At 42.2% G+C, this 16,840-nt stretch overlaps 1 protein-coding gene across 1 annotated transcript in view; it reads left to right on the top strand.

The window, feature by feature from the left end:
* The window catches only part of TBX15 (T-box transcription factor 15), a 97,733-nt gene extending 82,370 nt beyond the window's left edge, over nt 1-15,363 (top strand). Inside the window, exons 7-8 of the mRNA XM_082784526.1 lie at nt 464-561; nt 12,671-15,363. Of these exons, the coding sequence (XP_082640652.1) occupies nt 464-561; nt 12,671-13,455 (883 nt within the window). The 3' untranslated portion in view covers nt 13,456-15,363. The remainder of the gene's footprint in view (nt 1-463; nt 562-12,670) is intronic.
* The last annotated feature ends 1,477 nt before the right edge of the window (nt 15,364-16,840 follow it).

The following is a 16,840-nucleotide window of genomic DNA, read 5'->3' as shown; positions in this document are numbered from 1 at the left end:
CCAATAGCACTTCAGAACAGTGTCCAGAAGCGGGAAGTGACAGGGAAAGGCCATTCACAAAAATACTTTCGGGTTCTGTAGGCTGGATCCCCAGTCTCCCACATTTGCATGTATGACAGCTTCTGTCCATAAAGTGTGGAAGCCAGTTCTGTGAAAAAGTGTGCCTTGAGGAGCTGGCTGTCACCTCCCAAGCAGAATGAAAATTTAGGATCCTTTTAAAAAAGAAAAAGCCACTGAAAAACTGTTAGGAGCTTTTGAAATCTTAGACTGGGGAAATGTTTTTTTACTCTAGCAGCCAGCACCCGTGTGGGAAGGCTTGCTTGCGAAATTCACAGATGCCACGGTGGCCTTTTAGTGGCCACTGGCAGCCTGTCAAGCAAGATGAGAGCCCTCCTTCCCTGGTGCCAATATCCTTGCCAGCTGATTGATGTTCTTCTCTCCTTACTTTATTTCCATTCCACAGGACGGGACTGGAGGCCATCATGGAGACCTACGCCTTCTGGAGGCCCCCTGTGCGCACCCTCACCTTTGAAGATTTCACTACCATGCAGAAGCAGCAAGGTGAGCGTACAAAGGGCATGCAAAGAACTGCACAAAGAGCCGCAGAAAAAGCAGGGGAAGAGGGTGCAAGAGCAGTGATCTCTCTTTGTGCTGGGGGCAAGGGGTCGCATGCCTTGTTGAGCTCTTGATGTCTGTGAAAGGACACAGAGCAGAGAGGATGGATGTCAGCTAGGAAACGCAGGGCAAGCTGTACATTGTAAGGTGTGATGCAGCTGCATCACTTCCCTGGTGTCCTCAGAGCTCAAACATGGATCAGGAAGGAGCACAGTGTTGGGTGAACCAGTACACATGCATGGCATGAGTTGAGATAAGCACAAAAAGAGCAAAGAGAGACAGAGGCAATGTTCCAGCATGTCAGGCATGTTGTTCACCATTTACAATTAGAGTTTGCCATTTAAGTGGGAACCCAAGAGGAAGGAGTGTATGTCCTCTGGAAGCTTCAGGAAACCAGAAATGTGCCCTGTACACATCCCCCCAGGATCACACTGCCTTGCTTTCAAAAGCCGGGGGCCTTGCTGGAAAGACTGTTAGAATGAGGCTGGGAAGAATTATTGGGTAGGCCAAGTATTTTCCAGTTGTTCGTACTGTGTCTTTTCATAGCTTCTGCCCTTTGTATCTCTCATTTCTTAAACAGGGCTTTCATCTCTAGTTTCAGGCTGCAATACCATTTTTATTTTGTGCTGATAGGATTTACCCACTGACTTCACTGCAGTTCTTTCTAGTTCAAAACATGGTCATCACTGTGAGCAGTGTATTGGTGCAACATATTTTTTGCTTTGTTTTGTTTTGTTTTTTCTTTCCCCCAGTATAAATGCAACAAAAGAAACAAACCCGAAGTGTCTTTAGATGTGACACCTGTGAGGTTAAAGAGTCAAAAATAAATGGGTGCCATGTGTAGCAGAGCACATTCTGCAGTCTCTTCAGCTTCAGCTGGACATCAAACTAAAGCTTTCCTCCAGACCTTGCATCCACCTGGGGATGACATGGTCTAATCCAGAGAGAGGCTGGGGGCTGCCCACTGGGCAGGCAGGATCAGGAGAAGATCCAGCACAGCATGGGGCAGGAGATATTTTAAAGAAACTCAGGGGAATGTGTGGAGAGGAGCACTTGTGGTGGGGTGTAAGGTCAGAGATGGGTTAAAGAAGGGATTCAGAAAAGTTTTCATCACCCACCTAAATAGAAACATAACAGCCTCTCCTCCTGATCACCCTTGCTGAAGCAGCCTCCCTCCTCTGGCAGCTGGCCGGCCTGTCTCACCTCCTATTCGGGCTTGCACAGCTCCCCTCCCCTCCCTTTGGTTATCAGATAACATCCTAGTGGCAAGTCCAGCTCTTGCTTACGTGGTAAGGTAATATTAGGAAAGGAAAATATTTAATGTATTTTTAGCTTGTTTTAATATAGTTTGGCAGCTGAAAAACCAGGAAGCAAGCCAGTACCATGTGACCAACCAGAGCAGTGCAGACCACCACCACTGCACTACAGACCACTAAGAATAGGGCAGTCCCTAACTAAGGTTGTGTCCACAGGTTGGTCTCAAAACTTAATAACTTACTGAAAAACAGTGCTCTTGAGCTTTGCGTTTAGCCAAGCAGAAGAACCTTAAGATAATGCATCAGAAATACTCCCTGCATCACAGTGCTCCCCTCTCCAGTGGCTGCTGTGCCATGCTGACCCTTGGTCTCAGCAATCGGTGCAAAGCCAAAGTACAAACACACCTTATTTTAATACCTGACTGCTGGGACAGTCACCAAAGGCCAGCACAAATACATGAAGCCTAGCTGTGTCTGTCTACTGCAACTCAAGAGGAGTGCATGCTTACTGCAGTGAGTCAAGATGAGAGCAGTAAAAATGGCCATGTGCCTAGGAAGAAACATTAAAAGACGTTTAGATGTAGAGCTTAGGGAAATGGTTTAGTGGGGACTGTTAGCGTTAGGTCAGAGGTTGGACTCGATGACCTTGAGGTCTCTTCCAACCTAGAAAATTCTGTGATTCTGTGATTCTGTGATTACCAATGAGAAGCAAGTCATGGTTATTCAGGCTGGAGAGGGGATGGGGGAGGATATCATAGCACTGAAATAAAAGCTGCCTGTGGTGGACAGAAGAAGAAGTAACAGGCTCCAGTTATATGAAGTCTAGTGGAGTTCTGGAACAGATTCCCTGCAGGGACTCTGGAATTCAGCCCTGATTTTCTATGGAGAGTCCCCCTTACTGTGGTAGGAAAAGTGATGCTTTCTGGGGCAGAAGCTTGGGACTTTAGTAGTATAAATATGGTGACTTTGCAGCTTTCCAGATGGATTTTTACATGCTGAGGATTGCTATGGATTCTTATCTTTTCCCCTTTTGTATTTTTTTTTTTCATGAAATAAAAAGTGTTATCTGCCTTTTCTAAAAGAGTTTTGTCAAATAAATCTGATTTGATTATCTGACTTGCTTATTAGAAATAAATGGTGTGAAGGATTTTTAGAGAACATTTAACTTAATGCCACATGTGCCAGCTTGAAAAAGTTAGCATTAGTGTATTTGAAGAAATGAGTGGCAGGCTGATCTCAAAGCTGACGAATAAATGTGAAAGCTGATGTTAAACATGAAAACACCATCTGATGAGGACAGTACCAGTGTTTCTCTGCAACGACTATTTCCTGGACTAACCGATCCAGAACCAAATAAAACTGCATTTGCTAAGAAGTGCAAATCTCATAAAGACTGCAAAGTCATCAGTAATGATGAGGACAGGGGTATGAAGAGCAATAGGGATTGCTTGGTAACCTGCACATATTCAAACAAAGCATGGCTTTAAGTTCAGCCAGATACAATATCAAGTGTCTAGGAACAAAACGTAGGGTGTACATATCTACTGAGTGTGCTGGAAAGCATTGACACTGACAAGGATTTGGAGGTCATGGTGGATAAGCCACTGCACAGGCGAAGGGATAATGTATGTAACACTGTGATAAAAAGGGACATGCAATCTTTGGTGTAGAAGGAAAAAAGAAAAGTGGGAAGAAGTTGGGAGACAATTCCTGGCTGGGAACTAATGTTATAATTCAGTGGAAAGAAAGGTAGAATAATGTGTTGGCTAGAGAATATGCCTGAGAATGAAAGCTCACTTTGCATAGTTAATCAAAAAGATCAAGAGCTAAACCCTCATGGCCTATATTATCTTGCTGAGTAAAGAATATGTGTTAGCTGTGTGTCACTCAGCCTTGATAGATTCCTGTAACTGAGGTTTCCATGTTTTTATAGTGCAACTTTGGGAAACACTTCATTCAGGTGACTCCGATTTTTCTACTGTAATTGAACATTCATCCCTTTTTATGGAATGTAATGAGATAAGCAGAATACAGTTCTTTCCCATCCACCTTCTTAATATAATTAATTGTTTTATAGGTTTTTATGTCCCTACTCCGTGCTTCTCACAGTGAATAGAGCCAGTCATTTCATTTCTCTTCTATTGGGAGGTTTTCCAGGTCCTTAATCGTTTCTTTAAAAACAAGTCTGCACAGAATATTCCAGATGCAGCCACATGATACAATTATCTAAAGGTATTATAATTTTTTCCACATTACCCTTTCTCTTGTTAAACATGCATCCTAGTGTTTTGCTCATTCACTTGGCCTGAGCTATATGTTGAGCAAGGGCCACAGCAACACAGAGAATTGATACTCGGAGCACTGTATGCAGCTGTTTTGTACAAGGATTAAATAACTTTCTAATTTACACAATGATAAGTTTCAGCTGCCACACAAGCCGGAGAGCCTGATACCACAACTGGTAACACAGATGTCTGGTGTGGTGGGCACTAGTGGTCCACAAACTTTATTCCCATTTCTTACTGGTGTAGCCAAGTGCATCAGCAAGCCTCTGCAGGTCTGTGGTCATCACAGTCACTGTGTTGCCCTACCAACAAGGAGAACGTCATTTCTGTCAGTGAACCCTCCTGACCTGAGCACCAAACCTCTCTTTTGGAGCATGCAATGCAGAAGTCATCACAGGTTTACTAGAACAAGCACCACGTTTGACACAGTCAGAGCAGAGCTGCAGCCAGTCTGTATAAAAGTGCCCCCAGACAAAACCTTACAGATGATCAGAAAACAGCAGTTTAGGAGAGGCTGACCTTCTGGAGAATGATGTCACCCGCTCTGCAGTCTACTACTTATTACTAGGGAAAAAGGGGGCTTGGGATTATTGAATACACATGGCAATGAGATGTGGGGAAAGCCAAGAATCTATTAAAGTCTTTAATTGGAATATATTTTCAAAATTTAGATTGAACCTCATCCAGATTCTCATTATTAAAAATACGTGGCTCAGTTTCTTGATTTTAACAGGGAACATTAAAAAAAAAAAAAAAAAAAAAGAGAGAGAGAGAGAGAGAGAAAGAATGGGAAAAAAAAATAGGAGTTCCGGTAACTCTGGGTTGTGTCACTTTCCAAGAGTAAAAAGAGCCATTGCTGGCTCCTATATGATATACAGTTTCCCACAGGATGTTGAGATGAGCAGATCACTGTCTGTGACTATAAGTTTTGCCAGGACATAGAGACTAGATAGACACTGTGACAATACTAGAACAGTGATCAGTATCCAATCCTTCCTATGAAAGCTGATGACTTGAGCAAAAACTAAAAATAAAAGTTCTGGTGAGAAGAATTGCATCCTAAGTAGGACTTCAGGACAAGTCTGAGAGTCATATAATGTGTTATATTGGCAGATTTACAGAACATAAAATTTAACTTCCCCATTAAAACACTGTTTTGATACATGTACACCAAATCCACAAGAGTCAAACATCTTAGCTCCAATTGCTGAACTCTCAAAGCAGCTTTTCTTTCAAGTGGGGTTTCCTCACTTGCCTTTGCTGATGCCCTTCTACCGCTTGCTTTCAGTACATTCAATCTGTTCTCCATCAAGTTGAGCATCTCCATTGATCTTATCTTGAAGATCTCAGGTAGGTAGGCCACCCATTAGGCAGTCTGTAAAATCATTAATGGCTGTTAAGCTTAGCATATAAAGCTTGAAATATGTCTAATAGGGCAGAGCAGAGGCAAAGAGGGGTGTGCTCCTCTGTCATAGGAGAGCTCTTGATGTCTCTGGTAGGATACGGCAGCACATGTGTACAAACTGGCATTTGAGCACAGCTCCTACTGTCTTCCTATGAGAGAGAGAACATTGTAATGCTGCAGTCTCATGCCAACAAGGATACACGCAAAAGGCTCCCTCTCCTCCATGTGGAAGAGGTTCACTTCACCTATTTGCTTCTGGAAAACAACAGTATTTTCTTGTAGTAGTGGTCAGTTTGGACAGACCTTAAGGCTGCATGATGTATTAGCAGATGGTAGACATAATCTGAGCTGATGTTGCTGCTTTTCCAGCTTCTCTGTCTATAAACATTACCCTATTTCTGCAGGCTTCGCCACTGTCTTGCCAACATTTGTCTGTACTGCTTGTTACTCATTTCTCCTTTGGTATATTGTTCTTGTTTGGCATAGTGTTCAGAGAGCTGCCCTGATTGCACCCATCTGCAAACAATACCACAAATGCACAAACGTGTTGGTGTAAAGTGGAGGTAAGCCTGAGTCCTCCAGAACTTGACATCAGAGGCACTTCAAGGCATAAAGATCTTTTTGGCTTTGTCTGAGACCCCAGATCCCCAAAATAGTGTCTCCCAAGAGAGTGGAACTGCTGATGTCAAAGGAAGCTGAAGAACCCATGAATGCATCTGTTTGGCCACTTGCCTCCTGACTGCAGCAGCCATCAGTTCTTTCAGCAGTGCCACCAAGACAATCTGGATGCTTCTTCCTTTTTGAAATCAATTGTGAATGGTCTAGGCTATTGGCAGGGGTCAGATGTATGGGTTTGGTCTCAATTATCTTCCTGATTCTTTTGACCTTGAAGAAGAGATTGAAAACAGCAGTTGTTGCCAGAGTTATTGGGATGGAGTGCTGGTTTTTGCTGCATACTTCACATGGCTAGTATATTGCCTCATTTAAACAAAGCAACAGGGAACAAATGGTTCCAGCTCCATCTTGGTAGAAATGCAGACAGTTTTTCTTTAGGGAAAGGGTGTTTCTGGTGCTCCAAGATCTCATTTTTCACAGTGAAAATAAATTAAAATACCTTCCCAGCTGTGCCATGAGTGTCTGTGAGTTAAAGACTGTGCTACTCCATGATGACCTGAAAAGAGCCTGAAGCAATCTCTTATTCCAGGGAGGCTTTTACCCTGAAGCCTAATTATTGATGCCTAAATCTCTATTATTCTATGAATGTTGATCAGATTTCACATGAAACTAAGGAAGGCAAAGGTAATTTGAAGGTTTGCACCATTTCTTCAGAGTGGCATGTTATTTTGTTAAAAGTAGAATATGGTATGTGCTCTGAACTTGACACAATGCCATGGCACTTTTTACTCTATTTTTCTACAGAAAATTTGATCCACTATGCTTCCAGGGTTTTATTGTTTTTTACCATTTTTTTTTTTATTTTTTTATTTATTTATTGTCTAATGTGCTGGAGCTTCCAAGGCCTATGTTGGACCAAAGTGGACTCCACCAAGAATGGAGGAAGAAGTTCTCAGTTCAGTTTACTTTTGTTACCAACAAAGGAATCGCCATGATGTCGGTTAATATCAGCTGCAAAGTTGCAGCATATTCTGCAATGTTCTTTGCTACTGTAGTGATTTTCTGAAAGGTGTGTGTCATAAGGAGTCCTTTTCATCATCCTTTTTAATTCAATGACATTTTCTGGGGTAGCTTCCATTCTGTGACTCACATATTAATGTCTGTGCTCAGATGATAGTTGTACAGGTGAGAGACAGTGCTTGTTTATCACTGGTGAGCAATTTTCTCTGCTATACTGCGGGGCTCATCATTCTCCAGTCCTGATTTGTCTATATCTGAAGAAGAGAAACAGGAAATATTTCTGTAGGAACTGATGTTTAATTCACAAAAATGGTGTGTATGCTGTTCTAAAGCTGTCTACGCACAAGACAAAGTCACATCCAACAAGTCTTCTGAGACTGTGTGGAGCAGACCCCACAAACTATATTTATATGAGAAACCATTGTGCTAAAGTTAGCCTGTGGGGACTTGGAAGGGGATGTTGTCTCTCTTGGGAAAACCCTCTTGGTGCTCTGGATATAAATGTGAATTGAAAACAGAAATCCTGGATTGTAACTTTTCATAGTGTTTGTCCACATTAGAAAAAAGTGTTGCTTTTCACCATTAGATCTTGAAAGTATTTTATTTTGGAGAATGTCTGAGTCAAGTCCTATCTCTAACTTGCTGACTGGTCAGTTTGTATTGCAGAATCCATAACAGCTAAAGAGAAGTAAAATATAATTCTCAGTTGTTCTAGATTTACCATTAATTCCAGTGATTCCCATAATTTGAGGCAAATTTATTAAAAAAAAATCCTTCTCTATGATTTACTGAACTTTTTTTTTTTTTTTTTACTGAAGTTTCCTTTCATTCCTGTCTTTTGTCCCATATAATACATATTTTCCCCTTTAATTCTATTGCTGTAACCATTCTTTCTGTGAGTTATATCTCAAAGAAGTACAAAGCAGTCTTTATATTTCCCCTACCAACACAACAATTTAACATGCGGTTGCTTTTGGGTCTCATTTGAGCCTCTTAAAGATTTTACCAGCAGTTTCATAATTTGATAATTGGCCAAAGGCTCTAGAGAGAAAAAAGGCAGCTACACTGTGAAGACAGAAATGGCTCTCCTTCCCCTGGAAGAGGGAATTTTTCAGTCCTTGATACTGGGAAAAAATGACAGGAGACTGCAGCATGTTATGTACTTGGTGGCCCTGCCATTCCTCAGTGAGAGACCTAGGAGGAGACATCAAAGTTGTTAGTTTTCCAAAGTGGTTACAGGAGAACTCAGAAAGTTTAGTGGTGGCATAAGAAGGAGGACTTTTCAGTCCTTCTAAGGCTTTTAGATTGGAGCTCAGGGAAGACAGAAATGGGAGGAAGACCTCAGAGTGTCAGTTATGCTTGCAAGGCAAAAGTTGTCAGAAAATGTGGAAGCAGGAGTGGCATCTGATTTGGTGGTGTTTAGACACCTGGAGATGCAAGTAGGCATCAACCAGGACTGAGGAATGTGATGCATGAAACAGGACTAAATCCAGGCTAGTGCGAGGCCTGGATCTTAAAGGACATGAGATCAGTTGATTTATAGTAGCTCCCTCTGGCCTCATAATCTATCAGTCTGTCAGATCACCTGGCAATCTGCACAATCTCTCCTTTATAACAATCTCAGATTTCCATCTTTGGACAAAAAACTTAATTTTTATTCTTCCACCAAAGGTACAGGAACTTGGAAGATGGAGAGAAAGATTTGTAAGCTATACTTAGAGTGCACACACACGAGTACACAGAATGGGAAAGGAATTTTACTTCTTTGTTCAAATTCATTTTCCTGCATGCATACCACCACATTAATTTACTGCTGTGTCCAAGAGTAGAACATTGTGAAAACCCATGAAGAGTTGGGTTCTCCTATGCTTTAGAAAAACACTTTATGTATATGTACATGTCCAGACATTTCAGGAGTAACTTAGGGTACATCTACATGGGCAGGCTCCCCTGTCTGTGCTCCATGCTGGCCAGACACATGCCAGCTCCCAGCCAGCTCCATTTGGAAAGCTGGAGAGCTGTATTAGCATGGCTCTGTGCCCAAGTGAATATAAGCTGCCTCTCAGGAGGGCTTATTAGCTCAAGCAAAGTGCCAGGAGGAGAACTGCAAGCCAAATAAATGACTAGTAGCTCCAGCCCCTATCCTGTACCATCAGGTGCTCAGGCACATGCCTATCACATGGTGAAGATACCAGTAGGTCAAGTGTGTGTCAGAGAAGGGGCTGTGGTTCCTCTAAGGCAGCACTGATGGCTCCCAACTGTCTGGCCTTCAGGCTATGCCGTGCTCACATTTGGGGGGAAGAAGATGTTGGGGCTGAGGCTGTGTGCCAAACACTGTCCCGCTGGGCTGAGTAGTCTCCAGGCTTTAAGCTGGCCATGCTGAACCTGTCACCCACATCTGTAGACCTGCTAGGCTAAAGTAGCTCATACATGGAAGCATGCTGAGCTGTTTAAGAAGCATTTGCACTCAGAGAGAGAATCACTTTGTACATGTACTTTGTAAAATCCTAAAGACAAAGCATCTTGGGGTTCCCACCCTTGTTAGAAAGTTATGGCACAGGCTCTGAGAAACCTCAGCCACACCTGTCCTTACAGAGACAGGGAATGCTGAATTATGTCTGTCTGAGTCCAACTGTACCAACAGCTGGAGGCAGCTGATGCAGTCAGATAATGGCAGTGATCAAGTTGGAGTAGGGGACTGAGAGGCTAACTCAGCTGAGATGAGCAGCAGCCAGGTGTTGCATAGCTCCCTGCGAGTGGTGCTAAAAGGAAAGCTCTTTACCCAATGTTTAGATTTAAGAGTTGTTCATAGAAGGCAGGCTAAACTGACCGGGTTCACTTGTTCTTCTAACTGTCTGGGCATGTGTGCAGTTACCTGCAATCAGCTGAAGGGCAGTGATTTTTCAAACTACTCTAAAGCTCTTCTGTGCAGTTGCCTGATGAGACTCTGCTGCTGTACAGGGCATGGCCTTGATGTAGCTTCAGCTTGTGCTTGCTCACCTCCAGTGCACTAGGTAAGGACTTCATGGACTGAGAGTCCCTGAAGGGAGGAAGCTCTGCAGATGATAATAGGAACTGATGTCTGGAAATATTAGCAAGGAAAGTACACTGTGGTGGAGTCCAAAGTATGGTTTATATGCACCTTTCAGACAAAGGAGGTTGGGGGTCAATTGACTAGTGTGGTGTCATTCATATGAGAAATCCCAGATAATTTTCCATGAGCAATTGCTTCAGACTTCCTTGGCATTGATGCTCTCCTTTTTACCTCCCTCTTGCCAGAACTAAAATAGACTTCATAATGAAACTCCTTATGTAGGGGCACACATTCTCTTCTGCCGACCCTGTTGCAGTTTTGACTACCCATAGCAGAGAGACAGGGAAAAAGGCTAAAGGAGGTACTCTCTTAACCTACCACAACAAAATTAATCAGAGATTATCTGTCAGAGACTTTAAATTAATCAGGGAATTGTACCTTTTATAATCCATACACAATTAGAAACACACAAAACATCTTCGGACTCTGGAGTTATAATGCAGTAGCAGGCTTGAGCATTTCAGCATTGTCAAGAAGAGAATATAGAGAATTCATGATGATATTTGAAATTTGAAAATTTCTTCTTAATTCTACCAGAGATTTGACACAATGTTTCTCTTTTAGTCTTCTGATGTAAAAGGCAAAAGAGTCAGCAATAAGTATTCATCCCCGTGACTGGTAATGGGAGTGACTACTTTTGACTTAGGAGCACAGAAACTTGCATTTTCTTGATGCTACCTGTGTCACTGCAGCCAGTCCAGGCTGTGCTTACCCAAGGCTGCCTTTCTTCTTTTTTACGGCTTTTGTTTCAAAAAAAAAAAAAAAAAAAAAAAAAGAGAGAGAGAAAGAGAGAAAGAGAGAAAGAGAGAAAGAGAGAAAGAGAGAAAGAGAGAAAGAGAGAAAGAAAGAAAGAAAGAAAGAAAGAAAGAAAGAAAGAAAGATCATTAATTTCTCAAAGCTACATTTTCACCCTAATGACCCATTAAGTTTTATCTTAGAAGTGTTAGAAAGAATCAAATATAATTGTCATCACCATGTAGTGACACAGAACCTGTCCTTCTAGTGTCCATCCCAACCATCACCCCATCTCCTTTCATCACATAGCATTGTTCTCAGTTCCTCCCCATTTTGCATCAGACCTAGACTGGTCTCAAAATCCTGCTTTGCATCCACAAGACAACCCAAGATAAAGTTGCCCCTTACTTTGGACCATCAATGTGCAATTTCTGCCTTGGTTAAATTCCAGTCACCCACTCTTTTCTAATCCCTTAGTCTCTCACCTGTCATCCTCTAGCCTTTCCAAAATGCTGCCTTACCAGTTGTTTTCCTAGTTACACTCATACTACTGATCCACTAGTCAACTCACTTCACCAGAACCTCTTTGCTCCTTTTACAAGAATCTTCAGTGTTAGTTGCTGTAATGCAGAAATGGAAGCTCATACAAAGAGAATCATTCAACTGAAAAGAAAAAAGAAAAAAGAAAAAAAAAAAAAGTTTTACACCAGAAAGCATCATTCCCTTAAGCAGAGAACTGATTTTCCTGGTTGACCAGAGAAACTTTCTCTAACTCATAATCTTGGCTGTAATAATCTCTTCTCAAATTCAGAATTGTGACATCATCTTCTTCATATCACATACTTTCCATGTTACTGGCGGTATTACATACTATTGTTTTCCCCAAGTAAGAACATGTGAACGTCCCTGCTGTGCAAAATAATTAACTTTACCATTTGTAACAATAATGTATTTTTATATATATATAGAAACCACAGACAAGCATATACATCAATATTTTGTTAACATCAGTGATACATCATATGGAATCCATTTTAAAGTTAAAACATGAGTGAAAATCCTGACACATCCCCTTCATTGGCTCCGTGGAACAGGCTATAGCTTGAAACCGTGTCCATTCATTTTAGTGTTACTTCTGGCTTAAATCAGTACCACAGCATCACGAGCCATCCAAGAAAGCTGTTGAACAGTGTAGAAGTCCAACATGTTTTCAGTCACTTCCTGCCACAAGCCCCCAGAGCAGATGATAAAGCATGTTTGTAGTGGGGCCATACAGTCTGCTGACTGGTGGTCTTCCTGGAGACCAGGAGAGGAGACAAGGCAGATCTCTTGACTGATGGAGCTGTACTTCCTTGCAGATTTCCCCCCTGCTTGCAATGCTCTGTGGCTTGCTTGCTTTCCTCTCCTATTTTACAAGGAAAGAAAACCCCATTGAAAAGCAAAATCATAACAAAAAAAGCAGCAGGAAAGACCAAGGGATGCTATTAATAAAATGAAGGCCCTTGCCAAGAGAGCCTGAGTTTTCCAGCGGCCATTTTACCACCCTTGTTTCTTTATTAAACTAAGCTGTTTCTTAATGAGACTGTCTTGTTTTGCACATGTGATCCCAGGCTCTGAACATACTCCCATGTGTTTTGTTTTGCAGGAGGCAGCACAGGCACCTCCCCAACAACCTCCAGCACAGGGACTCCGTCACCCTCTGCTTCCTCTCACCTTCTCTCTCCATCCTGCTCCCCTCCAGCCTTTCATCTGGCCCCAAACACTTTCAACGTTGGCTGCCGGGAGAGTCAGCTCTGCAACCTCAACCTCTCCGACTACCCCCCGTGTGCCCGAAGCAACATGGCTGCCCTGCAGAGCTACCCGGGCCTCGGTGACAGCAGCTACAACCGGCTGCAGAGCGGCACTGCTTCTGCCTCACAGCCCTCCGAAACCTTCATGCCTCAGAGGACTCCATCTTTGATCTCAGGAATGCCGACTCCTTCTTCCTTGCCTAGCAACAGCAAGATGGAGGCCTATGGCAGCCAGCTGGGGTCCTTCCCCAGCTCCCAGTTTCAGTATGTCATGCAAGCAGGCAACCCTGCGTCCACCTCCTCCTCCTCACACATGTTTGGTGGCAGCCACATGCAGCAGAGCTCCTACAACGCCTTCTCCCTGCACAATCCCTACAACCTCTATGGATACAATTTCCCGGCTTCCCCAAGGCTGGCGGCAAGCCCAGAGAAACTCACCACTTCCCAAAGCACTTTACTCTGCTCTTCCCCGTCTGGGGGGGCTTTCGGAGAGAGGCAATACCTTTCAACAGGGATGGAGCATGGGATGCACATGATCAGCCCCCCCTCTGGCAACCAACAGACAGCCAATGCCTGCGACAACAGACAGTACGGTGCTGTTCAGGGCTCCTCATCACAGATGTCTGTGCACATGGTCTAACAAGCTGTGCCTCTCCTTGGCATTGAAGGCAGCTGGACCTTCATTATTTCCATGGGTATACCCACCCCAGTACCTTTTTGCCTTCAAACTTATAGAGGAACTAATGTTGTAATAATAAATAAGAACACAACCATCTAGATATGCACCACCAAACCTTGTGGAAAGCTTCCACTGACAGCCATTGCAGCTTGTTGTAACCCAGGGCCTATGGAGCTGCCATCAAGTGTCTGCTCTTCCTGGACATTGCAGAGAGAAGGGCATGACTTCGTGAGAAGCTGGAGTGAAGCAACCAAATATACAGTTTATGCATTAACTCTCAGCTAGTGTGAGCTCTTGGTGTGGAGGGAGCTGTGTCCTCATGTTGCTTTCTCTGGGTGTTGAACAAAGGCAGTCTCCCAAGATTTTGCCCTCTCAAAGCAGCACTGCTCATGAGGGGCCAAAGCTTTAAAGGCCTTTCCCTTCCCGAACTGTTCCGCACTGCTGGAGCCGCTCAGCCTGTTTCTGAAGCCATCAGTGGCCTGTGACCCCTTCTCCTACTGTAGCACAGGATTGGCACTGCTGAACTGGAGCTTCTCTTCCCAAAAAGGTTTCTGTATTTTTGTGACAGCTGGTTTCTTTGTGAGGGTCAAGCCTACCAGCACTCAGCCTGCAGACAGAGATGAGAGAGAGAGGAGAGAGAAAAGTTGTAACTTCTAAGTGAACCTCAGACATAAGCAGAGTTGGAAGCTTCACACAAGCATCTTTGGAAAGATGCACAGGGGGAGAGAGAGCTCAGCTCTTGTTGACATTACCCAAAGGGATGCATCCAAACCAAAAGAATGACAGCCTCTGTTGGAAACATGTGTCCTCTAGCACTCAATTCAATGGGAGGAAATTCTCCAGACTGAGCTCACAGGGAAGAGCAATGAGAAACGAGAGCTCTGCTCTACAGCAGTACAGCTGGCCTCCCTTACCTTGCATGCAAGAGTTGCCATAGAAAACCATTAGCATTTCAGTAACAATGAGGTTGAGTATTCTCCAACCTCCTGCCTGCCATGTGACCTCTGTTTAACCAAATAGAAAATAGATCACCTTTCGACAACTTTCTTTTCTGTTTTTTTTTTTTTTTTTTCTTTCATTTTTTTTTCTTCAAATCCTTTAAAAATAAGAAAACAATTGTAGCTTGGTGCAAGCTATGCATTTAAGTTGTGTGAAAATGCAAATACCAAGTAACAGAATACAGATATTATTGAGATTTGTTGTGAGGTGTTGTAGATAAATGTATTTATATGCCTAGTGGGGGAGTCAATATTATGAATATAAAAGAGGGCAATAAAAATGGTATGTAAAATATGTATGAAGAAAAAGGTGTATAAAGATTTGCCCTATGCACGGAACTCTGTTTCTAAGTGCCAAGCACAGAATGCGCTAAATAAATCTTTGCAATTATTCCCTTTGTGTTTTTTCCTTTTTTTTTTTTTTTCTTTTTCTTTTCCCTTTTTCATTTTTTTTCCTACCTATGAGGCTTCCTTGATGGTCTTCTAAAGACAGACATTTTCAAAGTACTGCCATGCATGTTTACATCATAGAGGAAATGGTACAAAATTATGAAGTCTAGGTACAACACTTAAAGAGAGCACAAGCATGTACATGGATGTGTGTTTGGGAAGTTGTAAGCCGACCACTCAGGAGGAGTGTGAGCAGTCAGAAATACTGCTTGGCAGCTACCAGCCCAGAAATCTGTTTACTGGGAAGATTTCACTAAAGCTATGATACGTTACACAACTGAAACCCCCGATACAGTTCACAATCAGACTTCTTTTTTAAAAAAAAAAAAACAAAAAAAAAACACAACACTTTTCAGTGACCTGATCAGCTTCAGAAATGAGCAAACATTCCCAGGGAGTTCTATTACAGTAAAAATTCTGTCTTCTCATTTTTGTTTTTATTTTTTAAATCGAGTGCTTGGGATATGTAAGGTGCCTGCCTTCACAGGAGTGTGTCGTAAGGACGGCTAGAGTTGTTATCTTAATTGTTAAACTCTAAGAAAAAGCACTTCAGAGCCATTTTTCACAGTTAATATATAAAAATGATAGTTACAAATAATCATATAATTTTTATATCATTTAAGATGTAATTTTTGGGTATTTTTCATCTTTTAATTTGCACTGCATTTCTAACATGAGATTGAGACATTAATACTGAAAGCAGTAGGGGAGCTGAAGCCCCACAGACCTGGCTGTAAGAGTTATGACTGTAGAATTTACAGTTTTCCTTGTGTCAGTAAACTTCCTTTCTGAATAAAAAGAAATAAGAATAAAAATAATAATATAAAAAAATAACAACACCAGGAAGGTAGAAAGATCTTGAAAGATAAATTCTGCAACATTTCTTCATTTTTATTTTTACAGGGGAAAATAAACATACAAATACCATTCCCAGTACTGTGCCTAGTCTGTCTGACTGTATTGTGGTTTTTACTATGTCTGGTCTGGGAGGCTTCAGAAAAAACGCTGTAGGGACTTCTCATGAGAGAGAATCCATCCCTCCCCTTGTTTTCTTCTGTTTACTCCCAATAATCGACTTTGGATTTAAACTAGAAACAGGGTGTTTTAAAACTGTTGTAAAATCCTTTCAGAATCTTTCACAAATACTCTTCATTCTGTGCATTAAATTTTACTGTGATTTCGTGTTTGATTCCATCCTGTGGCAATAATTTCTACAGTTTAATTGTAGCGTGAACAAATAATTCCTTCTGCTGTCTACGTAAGAGAGTCATGTATGAAGGCCATGACTGTGAAAGGTTTCATGACCATGAATCCTAAAGATAATGAATGATACACACATGCAGATCAGGAAGTTCTCTGCTTCTTCTCTCACAACCTGAGCACCAAGACACACTCAGTTTTTCAAAATAGCTTTTCTTTGACCCATGAAGTTTTTTCTTTGATTCCAGTGTCTGTTTGGAGATGTGGTACCATGGGCACATATAAGCTTGGCATGTGGCATGCAGGAGAGTTTTTTCAGTTATCATATGGCATGGTGTGGCACCTGCAACCGTCCTTTATTCACCCTCACTTCTTCAGGACTTTGGGAGGAGAGGGAAAGAACTGTTCACTGATTAACTGCTGCCTCACACTGGGGCTAGGTCATTAGTGAGGTGTACCCTGCCACATCCAGACTCCCTCTGAACAGACAAAACTAAAGAAAATTTTAGATAGATTTATAAAACATTTGGTCTTCTTTCAGTATCCATTGTTTTATATTTATGTCATTACAGTCATATTGCCTGTTCTCTTTGTTTGGCTCAGTCTTTCAGAGCTTTCTAACAAATTTTGCTAAAGCTGACTTTTACAGCTTGGTTTCTCTTACAAGTGCAATCAGCTGATTGAGCTGTTTGCTCAAT

Source organism: Aythya marila, assembly GCF_965140915.1.
Source record: "Aythya marila genome assembly, chromosome: 1".
In the NCBI taxonomy this organism is placed as follows: Eukaryota; Metazoa; Chordata; class Aves; order Anseriformes; family Anatidae; genus Aythya; species Aythya marila.
This window is presented reverse-complemented; position numbering and strand designations above follow the sequence as displayed.